The 21,874-nt window shown below is 63.0% G+C and overlaps 1 protein-coding gene across 1 annotated transcript in view; it reads right to left on the bottom strand.

The window, feature by feature from the left end:
- Window positions 1-8,755, bottom strand: part of Col18a1 (collagen type XVIII alpha 1 chain) — a 53,900-nt gene extending 45,145 nt beyond the window's left edge. Inside the window, 7 exon segments of the mRNA XM_047565548.1 lie at window positions 7,359-7,386; window positions 7,388-7,496; window positions 7,498-7,632; window positions 7,634-8,142; window positions 8,144-8,263; window positions 8,265-8,494; window positions 8,497-8,755. Coding sequence (XP_047421504.1) covers window positions 7,359-7,386; window positions 7,388-7,496; window positions 7,498-7,632; window positions 7,634-8,142; window positions 8,144-8,263; window positions 8,265-8,494; window positions 8,497-8,746 — 1,381 coding nt within the window. The 5' untranslated portion in view covers window positions 8,747-8,755.
- Between the last annotated feature and the right edge of the window lie 13,119 nt (window positions 8,756-21,874).

The raw sequence follows: 21,874 nt of genomic DNA, 5'->3' as shown, positions 1-21,874 counted from the left end.
CATGAAAAGACTGAGGACTGAGGAAGAACGGGGTGAGGAGAACATGCCTCAGGGAAGGCTCGGCCGCAGGACCCCGCAGGCCTTCAGCTGGCACCGCACTGATCCCGGCTCGGGAGCTACAGGACAGGTTGGAGAATGAACAGTCACTGCAGAGTGGGCCCAGGGCAGCCACGTCAGAGGGGCCAGTTCGCTGGCGCTGAAGGTCCAGCTAGAAACAGCACACTGAGGCACAACGAGAGACAGGAGGGCCCAGTCATGGGAAAGCGTCCACGAGGCCTGCCCCAGAGAAGACCCGCTGGAGACTCCAGGCAGACCAGAACACCTGCTCCTTCGTGCTCAGAGAGCTGCAGGACGCTGTGGAGAGGTTGAGGAGACGCTGAACCCAGCAGAGATGTCCACGGGGACACAGGGGGACAGTCCAGCGTTGAGGAGCACCGGCCTGTGTCAGAACCCCTGGCGCCCCTCCTCCCGGCTCTGCCCAGACACTGAAGCACAGAGGACCCTGGCTCAGTCCAGGAGAAAGACGCCCCGAGGAGGCGTGAGATGCTGCGCACAGAAGAGGAGCTGGCGAGCAGAGGGAACCCCTGGAGGCAGGTGAAAGGGCGACCCCGTGCAGCACCATCGCAGGCCAGCACACGTGTGGGGACCAGAGGGAGAAGCAGCCGACGGCAGAGGGGACACAAGCCCAGAGCAGCCCCGCCTCACGAAAGACATAAGCACAGAGCAGCTTGAACGGCCGGGTGCGCTGTTCTCCTCCAACTTCCAAAGGACAGAGACAGGGGGGTCTGAGAGCAAGCAGAGGAAGCCAGGGCTCCACAGTGGGGTCACCAGCAGATGCCACAAGAAGCTTGGGGCCAGAACACTCCAGTGCCAAAGGAAAGAGGGAGCGAGCAAAGCTAAGGCCAAACCTGGAGGAAAGTAAACAGAGAAGAGAGCAGAAAATAAACAGATGAAACACAGAAGAGAAAACAGCAGAGAAAATCAATGAAACCAAAAGTCAGTTCTTCAGAAAGATCAACAAAATTGACAAATCTTTAGCTAAATGGACTAAGAAAAAAAGAGGGAGACTCGAATCACTCAGGTCAAAAGTAAAGCAGGGACATTACTGATTCTGCAGACATACAAAACCAGCACGATGAGAAGTGAACAATTACATGCCAACATCGAAAAGGGAAGAGCTGAGTGCAAACGGATTAACCCCTAGAACATGAAGCTACCAAGACCAAACCACCAAGAGACAGAAAAGCTGGGCAGATCTGTAACTAGCAAGGACAGCGGATCAGAACATCCAAGATGGCCCCGCAACAGAAAAGCCCTGGACCTGCGGCCACCACAGACCTCTGCCAACATCTGACCACGCGCCAGCACCGACCCCTCCTGCCGTGGCGTGGCCGTGAGGTGTCCCCACAAGCTCACGAGTGCGAGACGATGCAGGAGGTTCCGAGAGACAGCGACTGGGTCTGGAGAGCCTCCACCAGGCCGCGCTTAACCCCCTGATAGGGATGGAGGGAGGGCAGCCGAGGCAGCAGGGTGTGGCTGGAGCGGTGGCAGGGGGCCTGGCTTCGGTAGACACTTGTGTCTGGAGAGTGGAGTCTCTGCTTCCTGATCACTCACCTGAGCTGCTCCCCTCCGCACACTCTTCCGCCATTGATGCTCGTCACCTCGAGCCCTGAGGAGCTCAAGGACGGGTCACATGGCTGCTGTAGCTACAGCTGCGATGGAAGGGCCGATCGCAGGACCTCAGTGGTGCAGAAAACCATGACGGAATCCCTCCTCCCTCACGGTGAAGACATGCGGCAGACCAGGAGGGGACGCAGGCCGCTGTGGAAACCCCCCAGCAGGCACCACGCTCAGGGGTGTAGCTGGAGCCCCGAGGCTCGGAGCAGGACAAGCAAATGACTTTCACAAACGCCCATCCTAAATTCAAGTGGAAACCCCAAGACCCCGATGGCCAGGAGGATCTTGGAGAAGAGCAGAGCTGCAGGTCTCCGTTCCCGACTTTGAAACGCCCTACAAAGCCACGTGGTGCACAGTGAGCCGGGGGCACAGAGCAGGGCCGAGCCCGCCTGCCGTCTCCGCATAAACCTGCTTTCCTGCAGTGTCACACCTGAACCTGTGACTAGACCCTCCCAGCGTCCCAGACGTGCACCATGCCTGTCCCAGCCAAGGAGGGGGGCCAGGAAGAGGGGCATGGTGAGCAGGGACCTCAGAGCTCCTACGACAGGGCAGGGCCACTCTGTGGGTGAGGGCCCGTCCTTCCACAGAGGGTGCCAGAGGGTGACGGTGGGCACACCCGCCACCACAGGCAGAAACCAGCTCAGAATGGAGGAGGCCTCGGCGTGAGGCCTCACTGCCAGCCACCAGCACCAGGGCAGGCTGCACCTCTGGCCGCAAGGACACAAGCACCCGGACAGGCGCCGGCCTCTGCGCGGGAGCACCAGGAGCAAGAGGCCCATGGGACGGGGGTCACTGACGCCACGGGCCTGGCACAGAGCCACGTCTAGAAGAGAAGGCCCGCTCGCAGATGGATGTGGAAGAGCAGGAGGGGAGGCCGCTAGACAGGGAAGGGCAGCTCTGCAGCGGGCAGCACAGTGCGCTCACAACCAGAAGCCGCCTCAACCCACCAGGAAGGCTGCTGTGGACGGTTTTTTGGCCTAAAACAAACAATGAGCAAACCAAGGAAACTGAGTGTCGGCCAGGATGGAGACGAAGCCCTCCTGCCGGGCCGGTGGGAGCCAGAGTGGCGAGGCGCTGGGACCCAACGGGGCGGTGGCTCTCAGAACTCAGAGTCCACGCCAGCGCCACCACTGGCCGGCAGTAGCTGAATGCAGGGCCTGGAGGCCGAGGCACACGGGGTCCAGGCAGCACCCCCCATGGCTGAGACGTGGCAGCCAGGCGTCCATGCACCCCCGCTGTGGTCCACGCCCGGAGTCCCTTGCAGCCTCGGGGGACACTGACACGCTCCGACGTGGTGAGCCTCGAGGACACCATGCCACACAGAACGAGCACCACACAGTTCCTCAGACAGGTCCCCAGGGCTGCCAGTCATGGAGGCAAAAGCAGGACGGAGGCCCCAGGGAGCCCATGTTTCGAGGAGGACCCAGTGTCTCTGTGAAGATGAGAAGGTGCTGCGGGGGTGACTGTGACCAATGTCACCAAGCTGATGACTCACAGTGGTTAGGAGGCAGCATGTCATGAGTTTCGTCACCACAAACCTCTGGACAACAGTGACGTCCTGATGGCGGGAGGCTGGACGGGTCATTCTCCATGGGGAGAGATGCAGGAAGCTGGCCTTTGGGATTTGCGGAGAGCCACGGAGTGGGCAGCATGTGGCTGCCTCTTGCTCCTGCCCAGGCCAGCCGAGGACTGGACAGATCTCTTCCCCACACCGGGGAGGACTGAGTCAGGACATGCTGCCCACCGCAGCACAGGCTGCTCAGAGTGACCAAGGCTGGCACACATGTCCCTGCAACCTCCTGGGAGGGGACGGCAGCCCTGGAGCAGACGCCACGTCAGGAAAGCCGGCACCCTGCACACGAGGGTGACCGCCAATGGGGCAGAGAGAGCCGGGCGGGTCGGGAGGGCGTCTGTGCAAACCTCCCTCTGAGAAGGCGAGGGGCTCATCCAGTTCCCAAGCAAGACGAGAGGCGACAGCCGCCAGGGGAGCGTCTCTAAGGCAGAGGGCCCGGGGCCACGTGAGAAGGCGCTCAGCATCACCGGTCCCCAGGAAGATGACATCGAGACCACAGGAGAGGTCGCCCACCCTGCGGTGGCGCAGGCCAGAATGCGAGGCGTGTTGGCAGACGTGGGACCAGGGCGACTCACTCCACTGGGGGGACCGACGGGGCTCAGCCTTCCAGGAGAACGGCCCGTGCTCCTCAAGCCCGACAGCCAGGTGGCCCAGCCTGCAGAGGGAGGGCTGCACTCTGCTCAGGCCACGGAGCCGACCAGGGCTCAGGGACAGAAGGCAGAAACTGGTGGCTGGACACGGGCAACATCATTCCTCAGGGAGCCAGGACTCCCGCCCTGTGGCTGGCCACACGTGTGAGCTGGAGGACAGCAGACCAGTGAAATAAGTTCACAGGAAGGAAACGGCAGGATCGCGTGTGGGTGGAGTCCAGTGGCCTGGCTGCAGAGCGCGGAAGGTGGTGCTGGGGGAGGGGACGCTGCAGAATGTCGCTGGAGAACCTGCTGGAGGCCAGTGCCCAGCACTGTGGCCAAGCCAGCAAACACTGGACTGCACCAGTGCCCAGCACTGTGGCCCAAGCCAGCAACACTGGACTGCACCAGTGCCCAGCACTGTGGCCAAGCCAGCAACACGGGACTGCACCAGTGCCCAGCACTGTGGCCCTAAGCCAGCAACACTGGACTGCACCAGTGCCCAGCACTGTGGCCAAGCCAGCAACACGGGACTGCACCAGTGCCCAGCACTGTGGCCCAAGCCAGCAACACGGGACTGCACCAGTGCCCAGCACTGTGGCCAAGCCAGCAACACTGGACTGCACCAGTGCCCAGCACTGTGGCCCAAGCCAGCAACACGGGACTGCACCAGTGCCCAGCACTGTGGCCAAGCCAGCAACACGGGACTGCACCAGTGCCCAGCACTGTGGCCCAAGCCAGCAACACTGGACTGCACTCCGGTGAGCTCCGAGTGCCTCTCAAGTGCCTGCCCACAGGGAAAGGGCAGGAGCGTGCGCGGTGCCAACCAGCCTGCGTGGGCGCTCACGCCACCAGCACAGCCCGACCACCCCGTGCACCCTGAGGTCATGCTGCAGTCACAGGGCTCCCACCTCCAGACCACCTTGCCCTGCCTGGGCCTGGACGCCAGGCAGTGAGTCGGGCAGGCGCAGGTGGGGGCAGCAGGGAGCAGCTGAGGCGTTTCTCAGGTGTCTCCCCTCCTTCTAGAATCAAACCTAAACAGGAACCTCGAGTTAACTGAGCGTCCTAAGCGCGGCCACGTTTCTAAGATCTGCATTCCAAGGGAGGCGCCAGATGTGGGCGCCCGGGGGGCTCCTGCGTGGGGGCGGGGCCGCCACACAAGGAGCCCTCCCCTGCCTCGCATGCCCTGCAGTGCCACTGCCGGGCACGTCTGGGGGACAAAGCTCCTGGCGGCTGCGGGGCCAGCTGCCCAGCAGAAGCACCAAGAGTGCCGAGAGCCCCCGGCAGCCACAGGGGTCCTCCCCTCGGGTCCCACTCCTCAGGTTACCAGAAGCACACCAGTCTGCAGGACTGGGCACAGGCCATGCCGCTCAGGCCCAGGTGAGGAGGGTAGGCGGGGACGCAGGCAAGGAGGAGGCCCTGCGTGGCTCTGGATAGGCCCTGGGAAGGAGGCAGTGCCCCTGGGCTCTCCCCTCCATTGCAGGGGCTCACTTTCCAAGCCCCCCGGCCTCGGATGCAGCCAAGACCTCCTGGCTCCAAGATGGTCAGTGTCAGGGTGCTAGGATCAGAGCCCAGCCTGACCCTCCCTAGGACCTCACAGCATGGCTGAGGGGCCTGGCACCAACGTGGGGAGGCTGAGTCCCGACTGGGCACACCCATCCCTTCCTGTCCACCATGGCCTGTGCTCCTGCCCGCAAACCCCACACTGGTGTGGGGGTGTCCAGCCCAACGGGGGTCCAACAGGACTGGGGATGCACCCCAGAGTGAAGGAGGCTGGGGAGGCGGTGAGAGGCCAGAAGACCTCCCTGAGCCAGCTCCTCTCCCTAGTGCCACGCCTGGAAGGGGTTACAGGAGTACGGACACTGGCCACCCACCTCTGGCCTGAGGGCTGTGGACCATTAGCAGGGATGAAGAGTCCCCAGGACCCTGCTGGGGACACAGCCAGTATGTCCAGGATTCAGACTGACCGGGCTACTGCAGCCTGATGCTATGAGCGCTGCCTGCACAGGCCCCAGCCCCGCTGCCCAGGGCTGAGGCCCCCACCCAAGGACACCAGGGACCTTCACCAGTGCCCAGAAGCACAGTAGGGCTTGCCCATGGCTCTCATGCTGCATCCAAACAGACAGGAGAGGCGGGCCAGGCCCTCCTGCCAGGATGCCCTCCCTGGGGCCCGTCCTGAGGGCACGGTTTTGGGGGCAGGGCAGGGTGGCTCAGCCTGCTCTGGCCTGTGGGGGCCGCAGGCCTGTGCTGCTCCAAGTGTGGCTGTTCCAGAGATGGAGTCGGGGCTGAGGCTCCAGCTGTGCTCCTGATAAAAATCTAGGCTGACCCTGGGCATGGCCCTGCCCAGCCCAGGCCCAGCTCGGTCCCTAATGCAGACAGGCCCCTCCCAAGCGGGCCCTGGGCCCACCCCGCGGCCGCGACCCTGCTCACCCACAGCTGCCGGGCAGGAGCCAGGGGGCCCGCCTTCGCCGCCTGCCTGGCGCCCAACAGGCCTGCCCCTGTGTGCTTTCCTCCTGGGGTTGGGCACTGTCCATCTTCAGCATCTGGCCCTGACCCCTGTGGCCCTGCTCAGTGCACCCCAGACCTGCCTGGATCTGTGGGGTGCTGGACCTTTTCTGAGCAAAACTGGGCCCTGAGGCCCCTGGATTTTCCCAGGCTCGCCCCCAAGGGCCAGCAGTGAGCACCTCACAGAACTCCTACCTGAGACACCCCCATCCCAGGTCCAGCATGGCTGCCCAGGTCCAAAGGCCAGTAACTGAGGGTCAAGGCCACTTCCCCACGTGGAAAAGGGTGACACCCAGGATCCACAGGAAGGCCAAGGTCAGCAGGCGCAAACAGCAGCTGAGGAGCTGTGCCTGGGAGTGGAGCCGCAGCAGGCCTGCCCTGCCCCCACTCCAGGTGGTCAGAAGAGAGCCTGCCCTGCTCCGTCCTGTGCCCTCGCCACACAGGCGGCCCTGTGGGCGGAGGCCCAGCCCCACGACAGGCAGGCTGCTTGCCGGAAGCTGCAGACAGGCTGGGCTGGGTGTCCCGCTGGCGTGTGCGCCAGGCTGGGCCTCAGCGGGACCCTGGTGAGGCCCAGACCTGCTAAGCTCCAAAGGAGCAAGTAGCCCCCCCGGGGTCCATCACTGCCACCCACTCAGCCGAGCCAGCTGAGTGCCCAGGATCAACTTGGGACAGCGCAGCCTGAGGCCCAGGAGCAAGGACAGAGGCCCCAACTCAGTGTCACACCACGGCTCCACACCTGTCCCCCGGGTGGCTGAGGGAGAACAGACTGCCTCAGACACGTGAGAGTGGACACACTGAAGTGCTGGGGGAGCACCGGCCAGGGTGGCACCCACCTGCCAACAGGGTCACGTCCACCCCTGACCTGCACAAGCCAGCCCCCTGCTCAGGGCACCCCCCCCCCCGGCCGTCCAGCTGCTGCTAGAGGCTCCGTCAGCCAGGGTGGAGGAGAGGGAGTCCAGAGGCAGGCCAGTTACCTGCAGCCGGCCCAATGAAAACACACAGTGCCCGTCCTCCGGGCCGGGAGAGAGGCACAGGAGACGGGCAGCCGGCCCCCGTCCAGGCGGCTCCAGCACGCGTCCTGCAGGGCCTCACAGAACTGGCGGCAGGGCGCGGGCGGGCGGGGGGCCCGGGCCACAGGGCGGGGCCAGCAGCAGACAGACGAACCAGGCGAGGAAGGGGTGGCAGCGATGTCCGCAGGAGGCCCCCCAGGCCTGCGCGGCAGCCTGCACCTCGCGCTGCTCTTGTGGCGCAGGGGTTGGGTAGCCAGGAGCGCCAGATGCCCAGGTGGCTGCAGATGGGCAAGGCGGGCAGCAGGGGCAGGCAGCGGCCGGCGAGGGTCGGAGGGCCAGCCCCGCGCAGAGCAGAGTTGTTAGCGAGACCAGGCCCCGCAGCATCCGCCTCGTGGGACACCCAAGCACCGCCGTTCCCAGGTAAAGCTGCCGCGGCTGCAGGGGACAGCAGGGCCGCGGGGCGGGCAAAGAGAGCAGGGGGAGCACTGTGCGCACCCGGGGGGCCCATCACCAGGGGAAGCAGGGGAGGCCAGAGCCTGCGGACTGTGGGGCGCCCGTGCGGCTGGCTGGGACCGGCTGCGGCGGGCAAGCGTCCTTCCCTGTCCAGATGCCAGGGCCTCTCTGGGGACGGCTGGCTTCCCCAGGAACGGTCCCTGACCAGCGTGGAGGAGAGAGAAGCTCTACCTGGGGCCTCGGGTGGCCCTGAGGGGCCCCTCAGTGGCGCCTGGAGTCGGTCCAATGAGGGAGGGCAGCTGGGTGGGCACCGCCAGGGTGCCAGGCTGGGCGGCCTGGGTGTCTGGAGAGCTCAGAGCTCCGCTGTGCAGCCAGAGAGTGGTGCCGCTCTCCTCAGGGCTGGTGGAGGGCCCGGCGAGGGCCCGGGGGGGCCGTGGGCGCCGAGGCGGGTCCGGCAGGGCTCTCGCTGGGGGTGGTGCCGTCCCACCGCTGGACGAAGCTCCGGATGCCCTGGGCTACGTTCAGGACCTTGGCTCCCACTCCTGCAACGTTCTCCTCCCTCATGTCCGGGCTCGCAGCTGGGACGGCGGGGGCGGCGCGGACGGGAGGGCCAGGAGCCCCGCTGCGGGCGGCCTTCCGATCCTCCACGGCTGGCCTGGGCTGGCAGGGGCCGTCCTCTGCTCCACGGGGCCATCCTGGGGCACCACGTGTGTGGTGGGGGCCTCTACAGGCTGCACGGGCAGGCTGCCCTGGGGCTGGGAGACCAGGGTGTCTGTGGAGTCCGCGATCTTGGTGGACCACAGCCAGTCCAGGCTCAGCAGGTTGGCCCAGGAGGGCACGAGGCAGCAGGTGAGCAGCAGCAGCAGCAGGCCCAGGCGTCTGCTGGGGTCCGGAGCCATCGGGGCTGTGAGCGGGGCAGGAGCAGGGGCGGCTTCTGCACCCAGGAGGTGGAGCCTGCCCCGCTCCCGCCTCCCGCCTCCCCACCCATCTGCAGCCTCACTCCCAGGCAGTCCCTTCTTCCACATTTCACTCGACAGGACAAAAAGGCCCAAACTGGGAGTCAAGGTGACCTGCACCCTCGGATTCACCTTAACCCCTTCCTTTCCACAAAGCAGCCACAGGACGTGGGGCATTTTAAAGAACATCCCGCGGAATTCCCAACTTGCTCTGAGCTGCTGAGTCTTTGCCTGGGGTGCGTGTGGGCGTGGGGCCTCAGGCCAGGACTCCCGCCCCAGGGACACTGAGGCGGCCGCAGCCCTCCCCTGTAGCAGGGCACACCGGAAGTGCTGGCCCCCAGCACCTCTCTGCTCAGCTTGGCTGCGCTGCCGCCTCTGTTGCAACTGCTGCCCGGGGGCGCGTGCAGGAAGGGCAAGGGAGGCGGGGTGGGCTTCCTGCCTGCTGGGACCCCGGGCCGTGGCCTGGGCCTCCACCCACTGCCCCACAGGCCTGGGGACACACTGCTTTAGCCCTGCCATCCGGACCCTGCCCTCTCCACCCAGGGGACGCGCCCCTCTTCTCCCTGCTGCTCCACACCTGGTCTGCTGGGCACCCGCAGGTGCTTGTGGGTGTCTAACTCATTCCTGGTAATTGCTTGAAATGCACAAACGGAGCGGCAGTGGAATCGTGGTGACAGCCAGGGACGTCTGGGGCCATGACCATGGGCTCTGCCCCTGCGGCTCAGCAGCCTCCCTGGTGCTCAGGCACAGTGCTGCCCATGGCCTCTGGGATCCCTCAGTTGCCGAGTCCATTGAGGTGGGCAGGTGGGAAGGCACTGGCACAGTCTGCCTGCCAGCCCGGAGGCTGCCTCGGCTGGTTGGCCCTGAGGCACCTGGCCCTCACCGTCAGCTCCACTGTCACCAGGCACCCCTTGGGGCAGCGTTCCGGGGGAGCCCGTCCTGGGCACTGCTGCTGCTCCGGCGAGCCGGCGAGCCAGGTCCACAGTCTGCAGCACATGGTGTCCTGCCCTGGCTTCCTTCCCCCAGCCTCGGGTGGCAGTCTCCTGACACCCAGGGGTCTAGGGTGCTGCCGGTGCCAGTCGCGCCTCCTGAAGCGCGGAAGGCTCTGTGGCCGTGGGCAGCGCTGCTTGGCCACAGTCCTGTGTCTGCTGTAACGCTCCCCACGTGACAGGGCCAGCCCCCCCTTGTGGATGAGGCCTGGATGGCCCGCCCAGCCACCCACCCTCTGTGATGGCCAGTGCCCACCTGCCTGGCACTAGCCCTGCAGCAGCAGGAGGCTGGTCGGGGAGGGGGTATGCTGGCCCAACCCCCGGCCCACCGACAGTGCCTGTCTGCCCCGCGACAGCAGCACCTCTGGTAAGCCAGACTGGGGTCAGGCTGGGCTGCTGCCATCACCGAGGACCCAAAGGAAGAGCCGCCAGGAGGTCAGGAGCTGAGCTGCACCATCCTGCAGGTCCCTGCCCTGAGCGCAGCCCCGCCTTCAGGAGCAGACCCCAGCCCGCCTCACGAGTGCGCCTACCCCTGGGAGCCCGTGTGCACGGGGCAGGCCAAGGCCGCGGGCACTGGGTGGCCCGCACCCTCCCGCCCCAGCGCAGACTCAGTACTCAGGGACACCACAGAGCAACCGGAGGCAGCAGTCTGGGGTGGACGTCCACAGGAGGGGGGGCAATGAGATCCTGCCCGTGTGGTTCTCTGCCACCCAGGTCAGGCTCCTCCGCAGTGCAGCCACCCCAGAGGACTGGGGGGTCCAGGAAGAGCGGGAGGCAGGCCCCTGGCCCCAGGGACAGAGGGAGTAGACCCTGGAGAGAAGGGGCTCAGCTGGCTGTGACCAGCTCCCTCAGTGCCTCGCACTGCAAGTCTGGGAGGTCAGCGGCTCCAAGCACAGAGGACCACGGCATGAGGCCCCCTCCAGGTGCTAACGCTGCCGCCCCTGAGCGGCCCGTCCTGGCACAGCGGGCAGGCTGTGGGAACACGGGCCTTTGCGAGGAAACCAACAGCTGCTCATTTTGAGGTTTTAAATAAAATTCGAGAAGCATGAGACCAGCTGAGATGATCCAGCAGCTGGTGGGTGCCTGGAGCCCGGGAAGTTCTGCAGCACTAACTGCAACCTCGCAGGAACGGAGCCAGGGCAGGCCGCGAGCAGGCCGTTCCTCTGCCACGCCCGCCCCCGCCCCCCGGCCCATCGTCCCCGCCCGGCCAGCACGCTGCCTCACGCTGCTGGGGCAGGCGGGTCCCGACTCCCGTGTGCAGCACTGTCAGAGGAGCACCCAGACGCAGCCCCCAGACGGGCCCAGGGGCCGCGGGCCGGGCGTGGGACTGTGGGTGCCGGGAAAGACCCACCAGGACCCTGGAAGTACCCATTCAGGGCTTGGACGACCCCGCACCCATGTGACCGTTTCCCTCTCGAAGTAGGAGGACCTGGGACTGGGAAGGTCAGCCTGCATCCAAGAAGTGACAACCCCACCCTGCAACCCGCCACTCCCCAGCTGGCCACCACAGCCAAGCCAGTGCTCAGGTCTCCTCTGGGCCTCAGTGCCCAGGCCGCACCCGCGGAGAGGCACCCCAGAAGTCAGGGCAGCATGGCAAGCAGTGACCTGCCCTGGGCTCCTGGGAGAAGCCTGGGATTCAGGCAGAGGCCTGGGAGTGAGGGAAGGAAACAGGGACGGGCTGGTGTCCACCGGCCAGCAGCAGGACGGTGGCAGGGATGGATGGAGATGAGCCCTGGAGAAGGAAGGCCACCACCCAGGCCGGCCATGCTGGGTGCCATTCACAGACAGGCGCATGGCTGGACAGCGGCCTGTGCCTGGCCCCCAGCCTCTGATTTCACCAGCGCCAGGCTGTGCCCTGCTTGTGCCGCCACCCACGGGTGAGCTTCCCAGGGGCGGACCTCCACTCAGCACCGCAGCGAGCGGGCTGCGAGTCCGCAGCTCCCCACTCACCCGTTTCCCTGTCGGCACGAGGACCTGGCTGGACAGGAGCGAATTTGCCACCCGAACGTCACACTAAGTAGGTAACCCGGGGGGTGTGTGCCAAGTGTGAGCCAAGCTGGGCCTCCATAGCTGGCTGGTGCCCCGCGAAGCCCTTCTACAGAGAAGGATGCCGTGTACCAGCCCTGGGTCAGGATCGAGCCAGGAGAGGCAGTCGGAAGAGCACTAGGCAGCGTACGCACAACACCACACGCTCGTGCACACACACCCACACTCGCTCGTGCACACACCACCCAACCCACACTCATGGGTGGTCATGCACCACTCGCTCATGCAAATACACCTGAACACACACCCACAGGTTGTCACTCACACTCACTCGTGCAAACACACCTGACCCACGGATGGTCACATGCACACATCCTCACACACCCAGACAGGCTCAGGTAGACTCGCACACACTCTTTGCACACGCATGCCCACATGCTCACGTGTAACCACACACACGTCCTTGCCCATTCACTCTAGGCCTATTGGTGCTCTGCCCACAAGTGGTCCCCTCTGCTGAGTCCCTCCTTGCCCGTCTTTACAGGCCATGTGCTGGGGCTGCTGCCCACCCTCCCCCAGACCCTGGCTCAGCAGCCACGAGGGACAGCCCTGAAGAGTGTCCCCAGCTCTGAACACAGACTAGTCATCCATCGATAGCTGTCCAAAGGTCAGGGCTTGTTATCTGAGATCAGAGCTCAGTTTCAAACAGCTGACCACTGTGTCCGCTCTCTAGGCAGGGCCATATGCAAACATCTGTCCTCAGCAAGGTCCTGTTCCCAAAATTAATACCCATGACGCTCAGTTGTCTTGGAAATGTCCCAAGAATACTCTCTTCACTTGAAAATTTGCTGCCACTAATGTGATTTTATGCCTCAGAGTGTCTCTGGGAATCTCAGAATGGAAGCTCCGGAGACGCCCTCCCCCAGCACACATGGAGAAGGGACTCCCGGCCCAGGTCAGGCGGGACGCCCTCCGGCTCCCACCCCGTCCAGAGTGCTCTGCTGCGGCTGCTCGTCACCTGGGGCACCTGTGTTCACGCGCCCAGCACCTAATACCTGGGCAGAGCCAAGCACGAGGAACTGGCCTCGGGCTGCACCCAGGACGCAGTGGCCCACACATGCACGCGTCCCCCAAAGCCACGTGGCAGGGCGCCTGTCTGTCCCCCACTACCCCTGACCTCACTGCCCGCCTGGCTCCCTGCCAGCAGCTCCAAACACTTGAGGCTCTCCTGTGCTCCCAGGTGGTGTCCAGGTGGGGTCCCACGGGGTCACCAGGCCTGCCGGCATCCTGGGCTTGGCCGCCTGTCCCCCTCAGCCTCTGGGTGCTGGGCCTGTGGGCACATGGCCCTCTCTGAAGAACACCAGGCTCTGGGCTCATGGCCACCAGGATGTGCCCTGCAGGCCCCACATGCCCTTGCTCACATCTGAGTCCGCTCACCAGGCTCATGTGGCACCTGCCTGTCTGGGAGCAGCCTGGTGGCCAGGGCTGGCTGCCTGCAGCAGACCGTTTCCGGCCCTTGCCCTGCCCAGCTCTGTCCACAGGGGGCTGCCTGCACCTCCTGCTGTCACTGTGCACTCCACCAGGCAGCAGGATTTGGGATGTCACCTCCCACTTCGGGTGGAGGGACTGACGAAGCTGAGGAGCGTGGGGTAGCACTGGCCAGCTTCCCTGCAGTTGCTCAGCCTGGGGGATGAGGTGACCACGGACCCCTCGGAGGGTCACACTTCCAGATGGAGGGCAGGGAGGGAGCCAGGGGCCCAGCTGGCGGCAGGACCTGGGGAGGCAGGATGGCCAGGGAACCCCAATCCTCTGCCCTCTCTGGGTGGCCTCTGAGCACTGAGCACAGGAAGCTGCAGGCCTGTCACTGTGCCCTGCCGGAACTCAAAGCAGCGTCCACCACAAGTCCCCAGCAGGACCCCGGGGCGAGAGCAGCCCTTCTGCACAGGCAGCATGGGGAAGCGCAGACCCACCACACGGCCACCTCAGGAGCCTGCGGGGTTCCTTCCTTGGCTCAGTGGGAGCAGGACAGAAGGGCTCCCTTCCTGGAGGCACCAGGTGGCCACCACGACTTGGGCAGGGCCCTGGCCTCCAGTCTGCACTCAGTGTGAGCTGGGCAGACTCTCGCCCTCTCCATTGGAAGTCTGTTGCCAGGCAACAGTGTTGTGGTGACAGTGGTCCCTGCCGGCCCCCCTGGCTTGCCTGTGGGAAGTCATGGCCATGGGTTGCCTGCGTGCAGGACAAGGGGCCCTGGGAAGAAGCCACTCCCAAGGGGCCTGAGGCCAAAGCCCAAGGAAGCCCATGCCCACCACAGGACCCTGCCCAACACAGCTGCTGTCCTGCTGGGCCAAACTCGGCCCAGACCCTCCCAAGTCCACTGTGCAGCCAAGGGCAGTCATGAGCCCCCAGAGTCTGAGCATTCACCTGGCCTTGGAGGTCCCTGCCAGCAGTTGATGCCTGTCCTCCCTCGGCCTCCAGTGTCCATGGACTGACACATGGGCTGACCTTGCCTGCCACCCAAAGCCCAGCACAAGGCACGATGTAGGAAGCAGGGAAGCTCTCGGAGGGTCACCTCCAGGGAAGCCCGAGACGTGCAAATGTACTCAGTTTCCAGAAAAGCCAATGTCCCCCTGACTGCGAAGGCGGGTACCAAGATGTGAGTGCCCACATCCACCTGCCCAGTCCTCCAGGCGTGGCAAGTCCTGGCTTATGCAGGGAGAATCCACGCCCTCCGGGCAGCCAGCTCTCAGCTCCGCGTGAGAGGGACAGGTACTCTCAGCCCAGCTCCGGGCAGCTCTGTTCCCGCCATTTCCATCTGGCAGATTTCCCCGTGGTTCCCAGGACCCCAGACTCCCTGCTCCACGCTGCTCTGAGGACCCCGCCCTTCTCCCACGGCCTGCTGGGTACCTCTGTGGCGTGGCCTGGCCCTGCACACCTGCCTCAGTCGCCTGTGTTGCTGTTTGGGTACGAGGTGTCCCCTGAAAAGCCCACGCAGCAACACCCGCCAGACCAGAGAGGAAGCCTGACCAGGGGATCAATCCGCTTGAGGCCCTCGTGACCTGAAGGGACTGCTGGTGGTACCTGGAGGCAGGTGGGGCATTACGTTTTGTCCCTGGCTCCTGTCCCCTCTCTGCTTCCAGGCTGTGGTGAGCTGAGCTGCCTTCCTCCTCCATACCCTCTGCCATGATGTTCTGTCTCAGGCCCAGAGCAATGGGGTCAGCTGACCATGGACTGAACCTCTGCAATCAGGAGTCCGACATAAGCATTTCCTCCTCTAATTGTTTCTGTCAGGGAATTTGGTCACAGAGACAGAGCTGGCTACCAGCCTGGCTACAGGCAGGGGATGCTCAGCCTGGACATCACCCTCCAAGCACAGTGGGGACAGGGACCTGGCCGTCCGCTCAGAGCAGTCACGGCCCTGCCCCGCCATCTATCCCAGCTACCCAGCTCCTTCGAGAAGGCCCCACCCTCACTACTGCAGCAAGACGCACCCCTGCCTAGAGCCAGGGTTTGTTCTGTCTTGTTGGCCTGTCTGGTTTGGATTCCTGAAGAATGTGGTCTTTTATTTTCATTAAAACACACAGAGAGAACACCCACAGGTGGACGGAGGTGGCTGCCGAGGAGAGCGCGCTCAGAGGCCTCGGGGTGACTTCCCCAGGGCCCTCGGCTGCCGGCCGCCAGGAACACTCGCCAGGGCTCCAGCCCACGGCTGTGGCTCTGCACCCATCTGGGCGCAGTCGAGGAGGTGTTTCTGGCTCCTCTGTCCATGGGGGTCTCCACGGGGCTCCCTCTCCCTGGGCCCAAAGGCTGGGGTGGGGAGCAACCAGCAAGGAGGAGCCAGGCAGACCCCCGGGGGCTCCCTTGGCAGCTCCGTCAGCCTGCCCCTCTGTGTCCCTTGCTGCGCACGCTTGCCAGAGCCGGAATCTCTGAAAAGATTCCTCACAAAGGACACGGTCCTCCCTCAATCCCTCCAGCAGCAAGGGCAGACTGTCCAAGACACGGGCCTGCGAGATGCCTGCCAGCCCTGGGGCAGTGTGCACTGCCCACCAAACAGACCAGGCCCCAGCCTGTGTCCCAGGCCCTGGAGCAACAGAGCGGGGCACCCCTGCCGCCAGGGACAGCACACCCCGTGAAGGCCAGGCCTGTGTGCATGCCACATTGCCTTCTGAGTCCTCCGGGGCAGGGCTCTGTAAGTGCCCAGCGTCCCAAGTGCTGGGCTGGGCTCTGTGCACGGGACGTTCTCAAGCCACAAGGGTCAGGGACTGAAGCCCTGTGATCCCTCAGAGGCTCCTCTGCTGGGAAGGGGCTCACAGGAGACCTCTACGGGGCCACTGGGGGTCAGTGCCCTGGCCAGAGCTCCTCACCAGCTAGGAGGCCTCTCCTAACCACCGGCCAGCAGGTAGAACCACCTCCTAGTCCCCAAATCCCAATTCCTTCCCTGGGCGATCCAAGCCAAAGGGAACCCTTCAGGCTCTCCCCAGGTGGGCTGCTCACAAGTCCGGAAGGCCGAGGGTACTTATGAACACACAGGAGGCCAAGCCCCTGTGAGCCTACTCTCAGGAAGGTGGCCGTGGCAGACAGGGACCACGGTCAGGAAGGATCAGCAGTGGGCCGAGGGACCAGAGGGCAGGAGAGTCAGAAGGCAGTCTGGGAAAGGGGCCCTCTGCACCACCTGCCGCCCCTCCCGAGAGGCCATCTGTCCAGGGCTCTGAGCAGAAGCCTGAATTTAAACACGAGGAAGCCACTGAACATGTCCAGACTGCGACACTCCCTGGAAGGTGGCTGATGCCATGGACATCCACGTGGGAAAACGAGGTAGCAGAGGGCGAGTCCAGAGCAAGGAGGCTGCGGCCTGCGGCCCTGTGGCCACGTGTGGCCCTGAAGTAGGTCCAAGATCAAACAAATGCAGTCCAGCTTCCTGAAGGACATCACTGGGACGACGGGGTGCTTTAATGAGGCGCTTATTAGAGGACACGAGAATCTTCACAAACTCAAGTGTGACGGTGACACTGTGGGTCTGCAGGACGCCCTTGTTCTTGGACATGTGGGGGGTGAGGAGAATCGTGGGGGTACCGGGCGAGGGTCCAAGGTGTGGACTGGGCTTGAGCACAGAACACTGGGCTCTCTTCGTGTCACATGAGCACACTCTGTGACGACCCGGTGCCTCTTGGCCTTCCTGGGCCCCAGTAGAAGTCTGCTCTTCCCTGCAGGACGGTATTGTGAGCATGTGACCTGAGCAGTGGCCTGGCTGTCACTCCACATATGAACTACTGCACATCCTGAACACATGGAGCCTGCCTCACAGAACCTGCTCCCGGTGTCTGAGTTGAGGGGCACCATCCACTCCCTCCTTCCCGAGAGGCCAACCCTCATCTGACAACAGCGGGGCACGCAGGCAGCGCGATGAGAGTCGCCCACCAAGGGAGTGTGCAAACGTGCAGATGCAGCTGTGTGCGAGCACATGTGTGTGGCCACATGCAGCCCCAGAGTGTGCAGGATACGTATGTGGACTCCATGTTCACAGGTGTGCCTGTGGCTGTGTGTGCATGGGTGTGAACATGTAAATGTGTGTGCATGTGCTCGTGGACACGTGTGTGGGTCTGTGTAGACACACACACAGATGGTGACTATGCTCACCGAGGCTGGCAGGACGCGGTGAGGACCCGGGGAAGCGTGTGAACATCCCTGCCTGGTGTGTGGGTGAGGCACGGCAAGCGCTGTTCCGAGATGTTTGTTGGGACAGCCAGGGCTTCTTCCTGGTGTCTTCCTGGGACATTCCACTGGCTCGACCGGGAGACACAGGTGACCCAGCAGAGGGTGAGGAAATGCTCTCCAAACAGCAATCCGTGTCCCTGGCGCTCTGCCTGGGTGCTATTCCTGCCGAGCCTTCAACTCACCTGCAGGAAGCCCCAGAGGCTGGTGAGGCGGCTGCCCCCAGTCTGGCAAGTGTGGCAGGGGTGCAGTGACCAGCAGCTATGCCTGTGCTCATGACGGACGCTCTTGTGTTTGGACACGCCTGAACACGGTGTGTCCCTGGTTCCCCCACTCGACCATGCCACCCAAGGTCCACTCACACAAAGCAGAAGACCTACATGTGCCCTGAGTCAGCTGTGGACTCTCTGGGAAGCACCCACACCCACCCCAAGCGGCAGATACTGTCAAAGACTGGAAGCTCGTCTGAGAACCCAGGGCTCCGCTCCTTTGTTCTTTCAAGACTGACGCAGCTGTCCGGGCCCCGTGCGACTCAGTGCGAAATCAGTCAGCCTGCCCGTTGCACAGCTCTGAGGGCTGCACTGACCTGCAGATGCTCAGGCAGTGCTGCCAGGAAGAGAAGTCTGCCGGGCTAATTGCGGACCTGGGTGACTGTCCTTCTGTTTAATCTTCCTTGGTTTCTTTCAACATGCTTTGTAGCATTCAGAGTAGAGGTTGTGTACTTTTTTGTTAAATCGTTTCCTTGGTGTTTTATTATCTCTAATGGTGTAAATGGAAAATTTCTCTAGTTTTCAGTTCTGGATTGTTCATTCAAGTATGTAGAAATACAACCGATGCATATACTCATCTTACATCTCTTACATCTGCAACCTTGCTGGACTCTCCACTAATGGATGTCTTCAGACCCTGTACATACAAGACCTGGAGTCTGCAGAGACAACTTTACTTTTGCTGTCACGTGGATGCCTTTTCTCTCCTGTCTTGCCTCATTGGCCTGGTAGAACCTCAGTACGATGTCGATGGATGCGCCAGGAGGGGATATCTCCCCTTGTTCCATCCCTGGGGGGCATTCAGCCATCCCCATTAGGTCTGATGTCAGCTGCTGGCTTTCCAGAGATGTCCCTTACCATGTTGAAGAAGCTGCTTCTCTTCCTGGTTTTTAGCATCTTTTCACAAGGAAGTGCTGGTTGGAGTCAAGTGCGTTCTGCACCTACTGAGAAGGTCACATGGTGATTACTTTTATCTGATTGCTGTGACGCCATTGACTTCTGCATGTTAAACCAGCCTTGCCTTCTGAGATAAGTCCCATGTGGTCACGGTGCACAATCCTTGCCTTCTGAGGTAAGTCCCACGTGGTCACGGTGCACAATCCTTGCCTTCTGAGGTAAGTCCCACGTGGTCACGGTGCACAATCCTTGCCTTCTGAGGTAAGTCCCACGTGGTCACGGTGCACAATCCTTGCCTTCTGAGGTAAGTCCCACGTGGTCACGGTGCACAATCCTTGCCTTCTGAGGTAAGTCCCACGTGGTCACGGTGCACAATCCTTGCCTTCTGAGGTAAGTCCCACGTGGTCACGGTGCACAATCCTGTTTATGATTCTGGATTTGGTGTGCTAGTATTTTGTTAAGGATTTTTGTGTCCGTATTCATAAGCAAATGGTCCGTGTGAGATATCTTTGGTCTTGGTATTAGGGTAATACTAGTCTCAAAATGATTTGGGAAGAGTTCTCCATTCTTCTGTTTTGTGAAGAACTGATTTTGACTCTTTAAATGTTTGGTAGACTGAGCTGTGAAGCTATGTGCCCCTGGCTTTTCTTCATGGGTGGCTCTTGGATTGCTCATTCTCTCTCTCCACTTGTTAAACAGCTACTGAGATTGTCTATTTCTTATTGAGCCAGGTTGACAAGTGCGTGTCCTTCCAGGGATCTGTCTACTTCGCTGTCATCTGGATAGTGGAGTATGGTTGTTCTAAACGGTGAAGGATTCACACCTCTCGGTTTCAAAGCCTACAAAACAACAGCCTCAAGGCAGCATAGAACAGGGAAAGGAAAACAGCTCGGGGCATAACTGAGAATTCTGAAATAAACACACACATTTGTGGTCAACTGAGCTCAGACTGGGCGTAAGACCATTCAGAGGGGAAGAGTGGTCCTTTCAACAAATGGTGCTGGTACACCCGGAGAGTGTAAGAGAAAGATGCCAGATTCCTACCTCACACCATATGCAGAACGCCAAATTTACATGGCCAAAGGCCTGAAGACAAGACCTTAAAACATAAACTTCTAAAAAAATCGTAGAAATAAACCGGCACGAGCATGGATTGGCAGGAATACCTAGCCACAGCAGAAAGCCTGAGCAATGAGTGAAAAACAAAGATCAACTGCCTTCCCAAGAACGCAAAACTCATGCTTCAAAGGACCATCGAGAAAGTGACCGCAGCCCCTGAATGTGAGAAAGTGGCAGCAGAGCACACGCCGTCTGAGTCACAGGACTCAACTCGCGGAAGGTCAGCGGTTCAATCAGCAAAGCCCTGAGCCGCCACCGCCAGGGAGAGCCACAGATTGCCAGCAAGTGCGTGAGAAAGACACTCAGAGTCACAAAACTCGACCGCGAGCCGCCAGGCGCTGCCCCAGTCAGAGGCTGAAGAGACAGCACCAGGGCGGTGCGGGACGGCGGGGAGGCCTCACGCTCCGCAGGGACAACCACGGGCAGCCGCGTTGGGGCCGTGTGGCCGTTCCTCCGCTGACCAACGTCTCAGAAACCACGTCAGGCACAGCCTGGGGGGAAACGTGCGTCCTCCAAAGGAACAGGACCGCACGTACACCACGCGGGCTGTCGGGCCCAAAGGGGGAAGCTACTGGACGCCGTCACCCGCCCAATCGTGAACAGAACGTGGCCTGTCCATAGTGGAATGCTGCTCAGCCGCAGCCCCATGGGACGCTGAGGAAGCACCTCGGAAACCTTGTGCCGCATGGAAGAGGCCAGACACAAAGGGCCACGCGTCCTCAGACCCTGCTGGCATGAAGCACCCAGACCAGGGCCACTCGCGGGCAGACGGCAGGGCGTGGCCAGGGAGGGCCGGGGGGCCTCTGGCTCATCTCCTTCTGCAGGTGCCGTCATGGTGGACGCACACCGCGAGCACACTGCAGCCACGGGCCTGCGCTGCGTGCTGGGCCACGGTGGGCGTGAGCCACCTCGACAGCCAACGCCCTGCCCGGGTGCTGAGGAGGCCGTTGCCGTGGCACGCTGGGGACGGGACTTGAGCCCTCCCTGCTGTGGTGCTGTTTCCAGAGCCCGGGGAGATCAGGAGACAACCCTCCACCTCCAGGGGTCTGCACTCCCTCCCAGCTCCCCGGGAGGACCGCCCGGGGCTCAGCCGCGGGGACCGCTTCCTGCAGCCCGCTGGGGAGGAGCCCGGCACGCAGCCCACCACTAGGGATTGCACCTCAGAGGCTCAGAGGGGCCGGAGCTGGCACCTGGGCAGTGTTAGTCCCTCACACCACACTGACAGTTTCCCCTCCCAGGCCGACAGCTCGTACTGAGCGCCGACTGTGCGCCACCTGCTCTAGGGCCTCAGGTGCACGGGGGAACAGGAGCCCGTGGGCTACAACTCAGGAAAATCCTGCTGCAAAGTGGACAGAGGGGGCTGCAGGAAGTGGGAAGGGCCAGGGAGACCAGCTTGGAGGACAGAGGACCAGGGTGACCACCGCCCAGATGAGGCTGGGGGAGGGGTGGGGCCTCTCACACGTCGGCCCTGGGGAAGCACGCTACCCAGAGGGACAGCACATCCCCAGTGGTGACGTGGCCTCCCTCATGGAAGGCCAGACGCTGGTTTGGCCAGCAGTGTCCAGGCCACCAGAGGGGAGTGCAGGCAGCCCCGGCAGGCTGGCAGGGAGGAGGGTCCCCTCTGGAGTCTTGGGGCAGCGGAGGCTGGTGTCAGCATGAGTCGTGGATGGCTGACCAGGACGCGCCCTTCCGCGTCTGCAGTCGGGTGGCCCCACTCCGCGGCCAGGCCGGGGCGGCACTGCTTCCACATGAAGCTCTGGACCTGGGTTAATATTTGACCAGCTTGTTGCTGGGCCTCCTGGGGACCTGGCAGGGTGCCTCGGACGTGGCCAGCCTGGAGCAGGGTCACCTGCTGCTTTTTCCTGCAGCCCTGCGAGAAACAGTGCTCTCCCCAATCCCACCTCCCTAGACTGGGGGACGCGGGAGGCACGCGGGGGGCGGGCAGGGCCTGGGCGGCACGGGCGCCCGTCCCCAGGACTGCCGGCTGCAAGGCAGGTGGCTGTGCGCAGGTGGGCGGCCCACTTGGTTCTGAGGGCTGAACAGTCGCTTATTAACCAGAGCCTTCCATGGAAGGCTGGACACCAGGTTCCCAGGGGTGGAGG

Source organism: Sciurus carolinensis, chromosome 9 (genome assembly GCF_902686445.1).
Source record: "Sciurus carolinensis chromosome 9, mSciCar1.2, whole genome shotgun sequence".
NCBI lineage: Eukaryota > Metazoa > Chordata > Mammalia > Rodentia > Sciuridae > Sciurus > Sciurus carolinensis.
This window is presented reverse-complemented; position numbering and strand designations above follow the sequence as displayed.